The sequence below is a fragment of the Artemia franciscana genome, chromosome 20, assembly GCF_032884065.1.
Source record: "Artemia franciscana chromosome 20, ASM3288406v1, whole genome shotgun sequence".
In the NCBI taxonomy this organism is placed as follows: Eukaryota; Metazoa; Arthropoda; class Branchiopoda; order Anostraca; family Artemiidae; genus Artemia; species Artemia franciscana.
This window is the reverse complement of record NC_088882.1, coordinates 1,601,154-1,617,274: the sequence shown is the minus strand read 5'-3', so window position 1 is coordinate 1,617,274 and position 16,121 is coordinate 1,601,154. Positions and strand designations below refer to the sequence as shown.

Genomic DNA, 16,121 nt, shown 5'->3' with positions numbered 1-16,121 from the left:
TAATGGTGATTGCAAATGCTAATCGAATTGGGAATTGCAATCTTTTAAATTGAAAAGGCAGATCCGTTGGAATCTTGGGAATGCGAGGAATAAGAACAGCCTCACCCTCAAAAGGCCCTGTCAAGATTGTGGCCTCTATTAGGTTTTCCATTGTTTTTTTTTACGGCAGGTCGAGTGCCATAGCAAAGCTTTGGTGGGTTTATATTTCTTAAAAGTATTATTGGTAGGCCTATTTTTAGTTGTAGCACGTGTGGTGGAAACCCTGAGAATAATATCTCGAGGTAAAAACTGATCACCGACCATAACGATGGCCACTTCGTCGATAGTTGGAGCATTGTATCTACGCACATGTTGGCCAGGAGGCGTTTTGTCAGCGGAAATAACAATTTTATGCGTATAAGTAGGCATCAAATCGATGGCTGTTTTGAACAGACGCACTAAATTATTATTTTCGTGGAAAAGATGTTGTAATTGGGAAACGATTGTCCTTTCAATGTTGGGAGAAATTTCGCAACGTGCATTCAATTCAGAATTTCTATCACTGATGAGGTACAATTGTAAAAATTTATGATTCTCGCCTGAGAATGGTAGAAGAGACCCTGCTCTATGATAAATTTGCCCTTTTACTTTGAAAGTAGACATAAATTGATCTGGATTTTCAATTTGGGCTCCAAACGACGTCATTTGGAAACATGAGTTGTATTTTCTGATTCATTTATATTCCTTATGTCCCGGTCGTCATTTATATCCCCCTGTTTTATATCCCGCTTATTTTTCAGTTTTTTCCTTTTTTTATTTTTTTTTTACTTTTTTAGTTTTTTTAGTTTTTACGTTTTTTAGTTTTTTTTTAGTTTTTTAGATGAATTTTTTTTTTAGTTTTTTACCTTTTTTTCTTTTTAGTTTTTTTTGGTTTTTACCTTTTTTTAGCTTTTAATCTTTTTTATTTTTTTTTATTTTTATTTTTAATTTTATTAGTATTCTTTTTCTCTTCTATTTTTCATTTTTCCTTTTTTTTAGTTTTTTTTTAGTTTTTAGTTTTTTAAGTTTTTTCCTTTTTTTAGTTTCTTTAGTTTTTTTAGTTTTTCGGCTTTTTTATTTTTTTATTAGTTTTTAGTTTTTTTTTTAGTTTTGCCTTTTTTTAGTTTTTTCAGTTTTTTTTTTAGTTTTTTACCTTTTTTAGCCTAACCAGGATTTGAACCTGGGACCTTCATTCTCCGTTCTGACACCCTCTCTCACCGAGTGACTACTCCAGCATGTTCATTTTGGTGTTTTAAATGGTATATTATTAACCAAATTAATGTGTTTTACAATATACTAAGCATCGTCATAACAAAAATGACGGCAACTAATTTCATGACGTCAGCCGAAACATGACGTCACCTGATCCACAGATCCACAGACCCACAGACAGACAGACAACTTATTTTTATATATATAGATATATATATATATATATATATATATATATATATATATATATATATATATATATATATATATATATATATACATATATATATATATATATATATAGGAAGTTAGGGGTTAGGTATTTAATATAATGCATTCTGGGCATAACTCTCTGTTGTAGATATATTTCAATAACTCTGCATTAGTTACCATAGTTTTGTTAATAAAGCGTTATGTTTTCATTATATTTTGGTATATTTCATTAAAATCAACCTAATTTCACTTCTTGGGTGTGTTCTGAATAATTAACAAGTAACCAGAAATCATAGCATCACTTTTCGTGCGCAAACGGTGTTTGTAGTAAATTATTTTACGCTTTAAATTCCCATTCGTCATATTAACTTCTTTTATTTTCGAAATAAAATATAAAATATTATCCTGTAGTGAAATATCGTGCGGAAAAATTACTACTACTAGTTCAACATTAATGTAAATTAATAAGAGGTGCAAAAAGCACCTTCTTACTTAAGGCCTGATATTTATGAAACAAAAATTAGAGCCAGAAATAACACAAATTCCCATCGTTTACAAATGACAGACATGAAGCTATAATTCAAGCAGTCACAGCAAGAGGTCAAAGACCACCTAAATAGTATCTTACCTGTTTCCTCTCCTAGAGAATATTGCAACTAATTTTCACATCAATCTTCTTATCCGTTACGTAAATTATTGTTGGAGAGCTTCGTGCGCAAACTCCGTTGTCAGGAAATCATTTCATGCCTTAAATTCCCACGAATGATTTTAACTTCGTATATTTTTGAAACGTAATATGAAAACCACTTGCTGTAGTGAATTATCACTGCTAAACATTATGCACAAACGGTACCACCAAAAATAACATCGATTCTCATCAACTTCTTAAATTGCAAGAGATTAATAAAAATTCAAAAAATTCGGATAATTCATCATTAGAATAACTAAATGTTCAACGCGTTTCTATGAGGATTAAAATCCATCTATAAACTCAATTATTGCCTTAGAATTTCCAACATAAACACTGACCATATACATTTTGCGTCTTGAATTCCCACCAAAGGAACGGAATTTAAAATTCTCAAATTTTCAGCAATTTTACCAATGACGTTAGATTTTCAAATCATCAAGCAAAAAATAAACACGACAGTTTATATTGATGATCAACGGAGAACAAGAAACGCTGTTCTCTGGGGTTAAATTCACACCGACGCGACGACATGGGGCCTATTATTAACTTCTTAAATTGTTTACAGCCAGCCAAAATCCACAAACAAATCGGACACCAAACGATTTCTTGCCGTGAACATTTAGTGCACCATCCACAAGCACTTAATGATTTAACTTCCCGTCACTTAACTTCTTAGAGTCTAAGAAACAAGCAATTATTCAAACAGAAGATGTACTGAACTCAGGCATCCAAAAATAAAAGAACTAAGCAACTTGTTTGTTTATAAGAGTATTAGAATACACCGCCAAACTCATGAGCACACGATAAACTCATAATCAATGTAAGAATAAGTACCAATCCAACTAAATCTCTTTGGTTCATGGCAGTTCTTAGCAGCCATGTATCAAAAGACTAGTACGCCACAACACGTTTTAGAAAAATTGAAAAAAGTTATGAGCATTTATAGAATTATATCAAGCACATCACTTAGGTTTTCTCTTAGCCTTTAAACACTTTCGTCTTTTAAGGATCATGTCATACAAAGCATCCAGCCCTTCATCAAGACCTTCACCAGTAACTGCACAAGTTGACTGCACATGAAATAATTGATTAGAGCCTAGATCGTTAAGACCTAGCGAAGATTCAATCTCTTTTGTGTCTTTGGCACCCGGCAAATCTTGCTTATTTGCGAGGACTAGTACAGGGACTCCCACATTTTCTGGTGACTTAGCAGTACGTACAAGCTCCATCTTAGCCTCCTCCATTCTTTCACTGTCCACACTGTCCAGGACAAAAACAATACCATCTGTGCATCTTGTATAGCTCTTCCACAGCGGCCGTAACTTCTCTTGACCTCCTACATCCCATATCAAAAATTGAACTCCTTTAGATTTCCCCGTGGCACCTTTTATTTTCTCACAATTAAATCCAATTGTTGGCACTGTGTTCATATACTGATCAAATTTAAGTCTGTAGAGTGCAGTCGTTTTTCCTGCACTGTCAAGACCCAGCATAACTATGTGCAGCGGTCCGTGTCCGGATGGTAATGATTCGAGGAATGAGTTGTTTTTTCCCATGCTTGCACCCATTCTTCAATTCTCATCGTTTAGGGATTTCAGGACTCATCAAACCTAAAAAAAAACAAACTCTGAGCTTCAGTAAGACACTCTAAGGATCACAACTCACAAGCCCCAAAAAGGAGTGAATATACAAACAAGTTTGCTGATATGATAAACACTAATCGTAAAAAGCCTTGTATATCCCCAAGATCAGTACTTGTAATGATATTATTCCTGGCACCACCTAATAGTAATCACGATTTTACCCAACACCCATTTACTAAGATACAATCTCCGTGAAGAATTATTTATAATATATATTTTATAGTAGATACGAAGATTGAATTAAGGGTGATTTCCTAGGTAAGGCACCAAAGCAAAATATATTTCAATATTTTTCGTGGATCAGTAGTACTAGTTTACCCAACATTCCCTAGTCGCCTGATTTACACCAAATTTACAATTAATAAGTAGCCCACATGGCCGTATTCAGGAGAGGCGGGGGGTCTGGGTTGGCAACCCATTCCACCTCCGATTCATCCAATGTTCATGATGTCGTGAAATGCAGGTAAAAAAGACAATTTATCATAAGAAACTAAAAAATACTTCTTCGACTCGTAAATTGCTCTTAAAATGAGTGAAAAAAAACTTAAAACCCCTGATAAAAATTTCTAGGTACCCACCCCCCCAACCGTCCTGAAAAAACTTGTGTACGTCTCTGATAACCCATAACCGTTTTTTTCATCTATGTGTAAAATGTACGATCCAAACATACAAAATAAACATAAAAAGCTAAACCTAATGTCCTTTATCCGGATGTCGACAGACCACATAGGAGGGCTTCGGAGCTGTAAACCCTCCTTTCACTCAAAATTTCAATATTCTGTAATAAAAAAATCTTTTACGCCCTCCCCCTCAGATTCCTATGTACATATTGGGGTCCATACCCACGAAAAATCTTAATTTAGCCAGATGTTTAAATGACACTCCCTGAATCGTTTTATTCAAATCTTTTTCCTAATCAAAAAACGCGATATATGTATTATTTTTTTTTACTTATTAGAAATAAAGGGAAGACTAAAATAACCTTTTGAAAGAAACCAGAGGTATCTTTATCCATCACAATGATCGTTCCTTCAGATCAAATGTCAAAATTACAAAATTTACAATATTCCTCCAATTTTGGTCTATAACCCTAACACGTGTTGAAGTTCTTATACGTCGTAAACAGAGAAAAGACTAAACGAAGAACATATGGCCCAACCGAAACTATTCATTAAATCAGAAAATCTGTCAAAAATTACATGACATACGAGATATAGGTTTTTAATAAAAGTCAAGAGGCAGAACTACCCTTGGGCGTTTGAGCTCTAGTAATTGACGGCATTTTGATTGAATGTAGGATATGTTTACAGTAAATGCAGGGTCTAATGACAGTGTTGCCAAAAAAGCTAATTTACTTAGAGACTGATAAATATATGTTCAAACATAATTGGGCTCACCAATTTAGGTTGATCTAGTATACACATCCACGCTGTCGGATTGTAACCAGTTTACATTTGATACTATTTCATTTACATCTGAGATTATATATATATTCTATACTGATTTTTAGAAAATGAGTTAGAAAGAAAAGTTTTTTAGGGTCTAAGGCTTTAGCAATTGACGACATTTTTAATGAAAGCATGATATGTTAACAATAAATATAGGGTTTAATGATAGTGTTGCTAAACTGGCAAAGTTACGCAGCTCCTGATCAATATACGTTCAAGGTTGTCCAAGTTTAATAGACCCTGATAATTTGGACACATTAAAAAGGGACTGAATCCGAAGGGCAACCCACTTTCCCCCACCTGGTGTACTATCTTGGGGCGTCACATGTGCCATTGCAGTTTCGTGAGCCGCAGCACGGTCCCCGCAACGCTTGCTATACTTTGGTCACGTTTGGCAAGCGCCGCCCGGTTTACGTGATTTGTGAAAGTTGGTGCCCCCTCGACTGAACACAGATACACAAAGTGTCAGATTCTCCAAGATTATCCGATACCGAAAACTTTCACGTATCTTAAACTTAATGTAAACTCCCAAAAACTAAGTGAATTAAAATTTAGGGCGAAAATTTATTCCCCACGGCCAAGTCCAATTTAAAAAAAAATTCCGAACGAAACAGAAATTTGGATCATTACACACAAACATAGAAAATGCTTTCAAAATTCCTGGGGAAGGTTGGTCTTAAGGTTAACCCCCTCCCCTTCTCCATACGTGCCTGTAATCCGATGGTCAACATTTTGGCATATGCTCTTTTTTGTGAACTTGCATTCTCTTACACCCAAAAAAGCGGACGATGAAGTTTTTTTCGAGGGGTCTTTCATAAAGCAATTGCCCCTGTGGCCTGAGCTTCCACTTGGTTTGGCGAGTCCGCTCGCGGCAGGGGGAGTACCGAAATCATTTCACTTTTTAAAAGTTCACTTTTAAAATTCAGGTATACTGGAAAGGTTGTAAACTTTTCAGGTAAGTGAAACTAAATTCAGAAGCTCACCTATTACGAGGAATGTTCAAAATGAAAGCGGTTGGTAACTAGATAAGCTAAAAATAAGGTCAAATTCTAATTTAAACACTTTTCACCATTCAACAAGAGAAGACTAGAAATTACCAAATAACCCGCCACTGACCTCGTTCACCGACGATGTTTAGCTTGTTTGTAGTGGCTATTCGAGGTATGGGCGAATTGCCTCAGGTGCGAGCGAGGGGAGAGAGGTTTTCCGGTTGGAGCTTCTTCCCTGGAATGCATGTGTTTTTTGACTTATGCTACAATTCCTATATCGTTTACCCGGACTTTTTTTATTTTTTAAACTTCAGCCCTCACCCCTCAAATACATTCTAGCATATGATTTTTACAATAAACTGAAATACACAGGTAATTCTATGTAACAGCAGGAAAACTATTTACAAATATGAAAATTTATAACTATAAGTCTTCGATCCAACTTATAACTATAAGTTTTCAAGTACCACCCTCCAAACGGAATGTCTTTTATAGAAAATTGCATATTTTTTTTTCACTGCATCACTAGCTTTTATGAGCAAAACATTAAAATCGAATTTCTATACACAGAAATATATTTTGAATGGGGTAGGGACAGGCAAGTTCACCTCCCCTGAATTACCACAATCTTTATGAGTAGTTGTATATTCTTCAGTAATTTCCGTATAATTTGCCAGTTTAATGTTGTTTTGAGGACCCCCCCCCCCACCTGAAAAGAAATTCCTAAATAAGCATAGTATAATTAATTTATAATTAATTAAATTATTATTAATTATATATTATAAATTATAGAAGAATGTGTCCCGAAACCTTTAAAAATCATGGTTTTTCGGTCCATTGTGGTGCAAACCCTTCAAGAGAATCGTCGCGTTTTCAAAGTTAAATCACTTAAGCCATATACAGAATCGCGTGGTGAATTGAATGTCAATATCACTGTATTGTCATATAATAATACAAACTATGAATATGGTATTTGTCAATACAAGAGACTACAATAAAGCAGACCACGATGGCACAAGATGAAGAATTGGCGTTGAACGTCGGACATTTTTATACTTGGCGTAATCATTTTTATTACTTGTGACACTTGCTGGAACAGTCAATTTTAATGATCCTTGAGTAAAAAGGAGCCTAAGTGTCCATATCCCTAACAATATTAAATAAAAAAACAAGTTTTTTTTACTGAAAGTAAGGAGCGACATTAAAACTTAAAACGAACAGAAATTACTCCGTATATGAAAGGGGCTGCTCCCTCTTCAACGCCACGTTTTTTACGCTACAGTTCGACTCTTTCTATCAACTCTACTTTTTAAAACAGTAAAAAACTTTAGCGTAAAGAGCGGGGCTTTGAGGAGGTAACAGCCCCATTCATATACGGAGTAATTTCTGTTCGTTTTAAGTTTTAATGTCACTCCTTACTTTCAGTAAAAAAAAACTTGTTTTTTTATTTAATTTCTGAACGTTTTTGTATTAATGCATGTTTTGACTTTGGCTCTCTGCATATGAATAATTAAAAGGAAATTTGTAGATTAATTTTTTTTTTTTGGCTAAATGGCTTTCTCATAGTTTTGATCGGACGATTTTGAGAAAAAAAAGGAGCGGGGGAGTAGGCCTTGTAACCCTCCAATTTTTTGGTTACTTAAAAAGGCAACTAGAAATTTTAATTTTACGAACGTTTTTATTAGTAGAAAAACGTAACTTACGAACTAACTTACGTAACAAACTTCTAAATTCGTATGTTTTTATTACGTATATGAGGGGATTCGCTGCCTCGTCAATACCTCGCTCTTTACACTAAAGCTTAAATTTTGTCCCAATTCGTTAAGAATGACCCCTGAATAACAAAGGCCGTAGAATAAACAGTTCAAATCAATAAAATTACTTTAGCGTAAAGAGTGAGGTATTAGGAAGAGGTGAACCCCATCATGTGCGTAATAATTTCTGTTCGTTCCAGGTTTTAATGCTGCTCCTTACTTTCAGTTGAAGAAACTTTTTCATATTAATTTTTTTGTTGCTCTTTAAAAAAATGCTAAAAATAACGTGCGCCCCCTTCATGGAGTTTCTCTTCCCCCATGATAAATTCCTCCATGGAAAGTTACCCCGTATAACTCCCTCCCCGCAACCCATCCCCCAACCAAAAAAATCCCCCTGAAAGCGTCTGTACACTTCCCAATAACCATTACTATGTGTAAACAAAATACTGGTCAAAGTTTGTAACTTGCAGCCCCTCCCACGGGGACTGTGGGGGAGTAAGTCGTCCCCAAAGATAAAGTTATTAGGTTTTTCGACTATGCTGAATAAAATAGCTATCTCAGAATTTTGATCCGGTAACTTTGGGAAAAAAAATGAGCGTGGAAGGGGGCCTAGGTGCCCTCCATTTTTTTTGGTCGCTTAAAAAGGGGACTAGAACTTTTCATTTCCGTTAGAATGAGCCCTCACACGACATTCTTGGACCACTGGGTCGATACGATCACCCCTGGGGAAAAAAAACAACAAATAAACACGCATCCGTGATCTGTCTTGTGGCAAAAAATGCAAAATTACACATTTTTGTAGATAGGAGCTTGAAACTTGTACTGTAAGGTTCTCTGATACGTTGAATCTGATGATGTGATTTTCGTTAAGATTCTATGACTTTTAAGGGGTGTTTCCTCCTATTTTCTAAAATAAAGCAAATTTTCTCAGGCTCGTAACTTTTGATAAGTAAGTCTAAACTTAGTGAAACTTATATATTTAGAATTAGCATGAAAATGCGATTCTTTTGATGTAACTATTGTTATAAAAATTCAGTTTTTTAGAGTTTCGGTTACTATTGAGCCGGGTCGCTCCTTACTACAGTTCGTTACCACGAAATGGTTGATATACTTCAAGGTCTAGGAACATTAGTACCTGTATGGTTTTATCCTTTTAGTTTGCACAGTGTCTGACAGGCACGTATTCAGGTTTTTTTTTTGTCTGGGGCATTTATTAATAATATAATATTATAATGAAATAATATAATATATTAATAATGATTTATAAATGAAATTAATAATAATATAACAAATAATATTAAGATAATATACTATTTCATAATAATATAATAAAAGGACTTTGGCAGGGGTTTATTCACAATAAAAAATTTGAAAATCTAAATGACAAGTGCGCGAAGGGGTTTCAAGGGGTTCGGGTCAAGAAGCCCCCTTCCCTTGGTATGTGGATGCTGACGGTGAGCATATAACCTCCTCCCCCTTCAAGGCGACCCCTGTACAACTCAATTCAATTTAACCTGTAGTAGAGGTTGAATTGAATTGGGGTTGTGTTGAAGGTTGGTTGAGTTGAACAGGGGTCGAGTTACCGGGAACCGCATGCAGCCCAACATAGGTAACCCACCAATCGAACAGGAGCTTCAAGCAATAAGTCTGAAACTCTTCAAACTATCGTTCTACACATGAAACTTGTTGCTTCTACTCTAGCCAGCAGTTTCTTAGAGTGAAACGTGAATTTAGCTTATCATCTGGGTACCCGCTCCAAGATCCTAACTCCAACTGAGGACCCCACTGAGTCCTAACCCCAAGATCCCCACCAATAGATAATTAAATTGAGTATGATATAAGCGGCGTCAAACTACAAAAATCAGGGGGAGGGGGGGCAAATGTATTTTTTATATCTGGCTTTTCCAATGAGAATATCAATAAAGGACATTTTCAGCTATAATACCCCCAAAATTAGGTTTTCCAAATCTAGAGGGTAAATCTAAGGAGACTGAGAGGCCCCTCCCTTCAATTGACGCAACCAAAATAAAAAAAATCTGAACTGTATTAAGGTCTATTGACATTTAAAATAACAGACATTAATAAAATTATTTGTTTACCAAGGATTGCCTAACTTATCAATAGTTAGTATTAAGGTATGAGAATGTTACTTTATTTCTAAAGTCTAAGCATGTTTAACCTCGGTCAATGCGTGTTTTTTAAAATTTGTATACAAACTTGGTTCACAAGTGCCTCCAAAGAGGCACTCAGATTGAACTGGGTGTGTCTGTCCTTCGAATTTATTACCCCAGTGCTTGACATACGTAATAGTGGTTCAGATATGTTTTGAAAAAAAATGACCTTTTTTTTCAAAATGTGTCAGAAATTTGTCTGACTATATCTCCGGGTCCTACAAGTCAAGACTCACCCTAAAATCAGAATTTCCAGCTTGAAGGAGATGTTTTTACCTACGTGAAGCACATTTTTTCAATGCAAGCAAATTTGCATATTAAGTACTTTTCAAAATTCCTCCAAACCAATCCCAAAACCATCTCACAATTGACAGAGGTTATAGCCTATTATAATAAGGGTATACAACTTGATGGAAAGTGAAAGGGTTAACCGTATTATCGGTAATAGCAACAAGTTTTGAAATACTGATTACAACAGCCACAATTTGATTTCAACGGACAAAATGATCAGGTGAATCAACTTCAAGGCTGGTGTAAACATAGTTACAGTAGGTGTAAACATAGTTTACATATCCAAAATTTGAAGGCGAAAAGGGTAAGACTGTAGGATTGGGTCGCCAGGGCATATGTCGAAATGCGACCTAAATCAACAACGATTTCCCGTAAATGGAGAATAATCAGTAGCAAGGTCAGAAGGAGGGGAAATAAACATGAAAAAACTGTATACAATATGTTCTTTTGGGTAACATGAGGGTTATGAAGACCTTTTCTGTGGACAGACATCACCATCTCAAGGGAAATCTTGACAGTCAGGTTTCCAGAAAGACCTTGTCCTCGCCCCTAGGACCCCATCATTTTAACCCCCCCCCTAAATAAAAACCATTAGATTTGCTATTGCTGCTGCTATTACCAATTTGTCTCGCCCCCCTGAAAGTGATTCTCGCGTAAGTTCCTGAATCTCCACTAGGCTACGGTCCAGAGCTTTGATATTTGACAAAACACTTGGTCTTAATACTAAACATCCAAAATGTATTTTACTTTCAAAAATTGAAAAGGAGGGGGGCTCCCCTCAGATTTCTAATGAATAGGTATGATGTGGCAATAAAAAAGGTAATTTTGGGGGTAAACTCCCCTTTGAACTGAATACTATAATACCGAATAAGTAACATCAATCGATTCCTCATTTAACACTTTCCTAAAACAAAATCCACAGCCATATAGACTCGAAAGAAATCAGGATAAATTTTTCATTGTTTATATTTTTGACTTACAAATAAAGTGAACATACCACCCGATATTAGGTTAATGCAGTTTTTCATATAAGCATTTTATAATGATCGCTGATCATTTTATTTGTGCCTTTGGTTTATGTTATTGTAGTGTGTTCACGGTTGTATATTTAGCTATAAAATACACTTACTTATCTAAATGTATACTACTCGATGCCTTTTTTATGCTCTTTACGAATATAATAATCGCTTCTATCGCAAATTCAAATTTAAGCACTTTTTGACCTAACTAACCTAATCATAAATAATTTTGGGGCTGAGGAAACGTAGCATATTATTTTGTCGAAAACGACCGAAAACGCATACTTTAATTAAAAATTCGGCGTCAAGGAAGAAGAAAACGACAAAATAAAATTTATTTATCCAACTTAATCGTGGAAAATCGGTGCTTGTGGATTATATAATATTCAATCAGATCGTAATAAGGGCGTACCCAAGATTTTTATTCGGGCGAAGGGGTTAAAAAACTTTCAAAAACACGTTAAGCTCTGTTTATATGTATTTTCATTAGGTTTTTACGAGTCGGGCAAAATCTCAGGGGGAAGGCGGTTAAAACCCCACAACCCTCCCTGGATTATACTTAAATTAAGAAGGCAATACATGAATTAGTAAAATTAATTATGAATATCTATAAAAACAACAATGCAAATAAGATTTAATACAATAAGATAATATACTTAGAGTAATTGGTCAACAGAAAATTACTGCTAAAAGGACCAGTAAAATCCAACAAACAACTCTTTCTTATCCAACTTTTAAGTTCCTTTACAAAGACTTCTCGATAGATACTAACTCTCCAATGTACAATTTGAAACTAATCTTATTACGGCACCAGTTTGCCGATTAATCCGACCGGGGATGCGCAAGAGCCTTGCGCTGTAATCATATAGCGTTGTCTATAGTAAAAGCCATACGGCTCCAACACTATTTTTTCCCAGGGACACTTCATATGGAAGGGGTCATCGTATAAACTTCAAAGGGGGCTCATTCGATTGGAAATCGAGAGTTCTAGAGCCCTTTTTAAGAATCAAAATTGATTAGAGTGCAACTAGCCCCCCCTACGAGCATTTTCCCCTAATACATCCGATAACAATTTTGAGGTAGCCATTTTGTTAAAAAATAGTTCAAAGATCACATAACAAAAACTCCGGTGTGGACACAACAACCCAGGGCCCGGGGCAGTGGTTGTAAGTTATGCCACGGGGATATATGTGGTTCTTATGGATAGGATGCTCGTATAAACTTCAGAGAGGGATCATTTGATTGGAAATTAAAAGTTCTAGTTCATTCTTCAGAGTCAAAAGAGATCGGAGGTTAACTAGTCCCCCCACGAGCATTTTCCCCTTATACATCCGATAACAATTTTGAGGTAGCAATTTTGTTAAAAAATAGTTCAAAGATCACATAACAAAAACTCCGGTGTCGACACAACAACCCAGGGCCCGGGGCAGTGTTTGTAAGTTATGCCACGGGGATATATATGGTTCTTATGGATAGGATACTCGGATAAACTTCAGAGAGCATTTGATTGGAAATTAAAAGTTCTAGTTCATTTTTTCAGAGTCAAAAGAGATCGGAGGTTAACTAGACCCCCTTCCCACGCCCTTTCCCCCCAAAGCATCAGATGAAAAATTTGATAGTTCAAAGATCAGATAACAAGAACTCGGGTGTCGACACCCCTCCTCCAGGGCCCCGGGGGATGTCATTGTAAGTTATGCCCTCGGGGCATACATCGTGCTCATGGAAGGGATGCTCTTATAAACTTCAGAGGGCTTATTGGATTGGACATCGAAAGTTCTAGTTAACTTTTCAGAGACAACGCTATGGCGTTGCCTATAGTGAAGACCAAATGACTCCAATGTTTGATTTTTTTTTTTTTTTTTTCAGAAGCACTTCATATGGAAGGAGTCGTCGCATAAAACTTCATTTGATTGGAAATTGAAAGTTCTAGGTCAGTTTAAAATAGTCAAAAGAGGTTGGAGGTCAAATCGGAGGGCAAAAGAGATCGGAGGAGGCAACTACTCCTACGCACACCCTTTTTCCCCAAACCCATCCGACACAAATTTTGAGATAGTCATTTTTCAAAATAGTTCAAAGGTCAGATAACAAAACTCCGGTGACGACACGGCTACCCAGGGCCCGGGGGCAGGCGTTGTAAGTTATGTCCAAGGGGCATATATGGTTCTTATAAAAGGGATACTCATATAAACTTCACGAGAGGGCTCATTTGATTGGAAACTGAAAGTTCTAGTTCACTTTTTAAGGGTCAAAAAAGATCCGAGGACAAATAACCCCTTGACACCCTTTTCCCCCCAAATTCATCCGATAAAAATTTTGAGACAGCCATTTTTTTAAATTAGTTCAAGTGTCAGATAAGAAAAACTCCGGTGCCTACACAACCCCCCAGGGCCCGGAAGCAGGCGTTATAAGTTATGCTCTAGGGGCATATAAGGTTCTTATGGTAGGAATGCTCGTAAAAACTTCGGAGAGGGCTCCTTTGATTGAAAATTGACAGTTCTAGTTCACTTTTAAAAGTTAAAAGAGATCTGAGGGTAACTAGCACCCCCATAGCCCTTTATCCCCAAACCCATCCGATACAAATTTTGAGATAGCCCTTTTTTTTAAATAGTTCAAACATCAGATAACAAAACTTTGGGGTTGATACAGCCTCCCAGAGCCTGGGGACAAGTGTTAAGTTGTAGCCCGGAGACGTATATGGTTTATTATGTATGGGGTGGTCGTATAAACTTGGAAGGTGGCTCATTTGATTAGAAATTGAAAGTTCTACTTCACTTTTAAGAGTAAAAAGAGATCCAAGCGCAACTAGCCCCCCCCCCTCCCTATCCAGTTTTCTCAAAATCCATCCGATACGAATTTTGAGACGGCCATTGTTTTAACAGTTCAAACATCAGATAACAAAAACTCCAGGTCGCACATCCCACAGAGCTCGGGGGCGAGTGTTTTTGAGTTATGCCCCGGAGGCGTATAAGGTTTTTATGTAAGGAGTGATCGCATAAACTTCGAGGGTGGCTCATTTGATAAAGTTCTAATTACATTCTTTTTGAGTTAAAAGTTAACAGAGGGCAACTACCCCCCTGACATAGACACCCTCTTTTCCTAAAATTAATCAAATGAAAATTTTGAGATAGCCAGTTTGTTTTAAATACCTCAACGATAAGATAACAAAAACTTCGTTGTCAACATACCCCCCCCCCTCGCCAGGTGCAGGGTTGTAACTTATGCCACGGAGGCATATAGGTTTAACTGGGAGATGTGGTCATAAAAACGTTGGAGGGGACTGAAATGATCAGAAATTGAACACAATGGGTATATAAAAAAGTTCGATTGGACGTATTTGGGGAAAAGATGGTTGAGAGGGAGGGGGGTAGTCACCATCGGATCCCTTTTTGACTCTTAAAAGGTGAATTAGAACTTTCAATTTCCAATCAAATGAGTAGGTTTTAGACTTTTACTGTGAAAGAAGGAGGCAAAACCCAAACTCTTCTTTGTAGAGATTTTTGTTCGTTTCAAACTGGATTTGCATATTCAATTTAGGTTCCACTCGTTTTAGGATTCATTAACTCATTTATATTAGTAACTATTGTTTGTTTGTTTGCTTTGATTTTTATTTAATTTCTGCTCGTTTTGGGTTTCATTTATGCCTCAATAGCAAAATATTTTTGTTCGCTTTCAGCTTGATTTGTATATTCAAATTAAGCTTTACTCGTTTTGAGATCTATTTATTCATTTATATTAGTATCTGTTATATGTTTTTTTGCTATGATTGTTTATTTAATTACAGTTCATTTTTGGTTTCATTAATTCTTTAATTTTTTAATTTCTGGTTGTTTTGACTTTGAGTTATTGTAGGTTTCTATTTCTTCTGATCTTAAAATAATATGGCCTTTACTTTTCTTTAGAATGAGTATACATCACAAAAACAATGGTATGGTGCAGGCTTTTAATGTCCCGTGCGTTCGGCCCTTCCACTACGCCATCTGAAAAATCAAGATTTTTACAATTTATTAGGAGTTTTCTTCTGAATTTATTGTGGATTTCGGCGAGAATTTGGGGTTTAGGGATAAATAACCATAGTAGAAAATCATGATAACAACTGAAATTCTTTGTGCCCGATCTACCCTGTTCCTCGTTACATCTTGTGACCTTAGAGCTTCTAAAAGCCGCCAAAATTTAAATTGAAAAACCTTTATCAATTAAATTTGCCCATTTTAAATAGTTGGAAGATAGGCTAACATTCACATACAGCTAATCTTACCCTATTTTTGGGTTGAGGTCACGGCCGTCTTAAGAATTTTTTCAGGAGGAGGGGTTTACAAAAATATTTTTTCCGGTAGGGGGGGGGTACACATTAAAATAATGATTCTTTGGAACCATCTGAACTATCAAACGTGATAAGATCAAGATAACACGTGAATAAATTAAATTCACAACGGGTTAGGATCAACCACCTGGATTATCAAAAACAAAAATTTACAAGCGTTATAAATGATAATTGGTTGGAAGAAAAAGAAGTTTTTATCCCACCACCTAACAATTAACATATTCATGGGCACCGGCAGGGGGGAAATGACCCCCCAGGAAATTTGGAACTATAAAGTAATTACAAGGAAACCAAAGGAAAAAGAGCTAAATAGGGAAAAACATGGGACAATGTGTGCCTTCCCCATTGTTG

At 36.1% G+C, this 16,121-nt stretch overlaps 1 protein-coding gene across 3 annotated transcripts in view; it reads right to left on the bottom strand.

The window, feature by feature from the left end:
* The window catches only part of LOC136040261 (ADP-ribosylation factor-like protein 4C), a 60,846-nt gene that overhangs the window by 30,145 nt on the left and 14,580 nt on the right, over positions 1 to 16,121 (bottom strand). Inside the window, exons 1-2 of one of the 3 annotated variants that reach the window (XM_065724483.1) lie at positions 12,106 to 12,645; positions 2,072 to 3,744 (exon numbers count right to left, since the gene is read on the bottom strand). In XM_065724483.1, coding sequence (XP_065580555.1) covers positions 3,097 to 3,702 — 606 coding nt within the window. In that variant the 5' untranslated portion in view covers positions 3,703 to 3,744; positions 12,106 to 12,645 and the 3' untranslated portion in view covers positions 2,072 to 3,096. Of the gene's footprint in view, positions 1 to 2,071; positions 3,745 to 12,105; positions 12,646 to 16,121 lie in introns of those variants that run through there. The other 2 variants (XM_065724485.1, XM_065724484.1) reach the window with 2 other exon arrangements.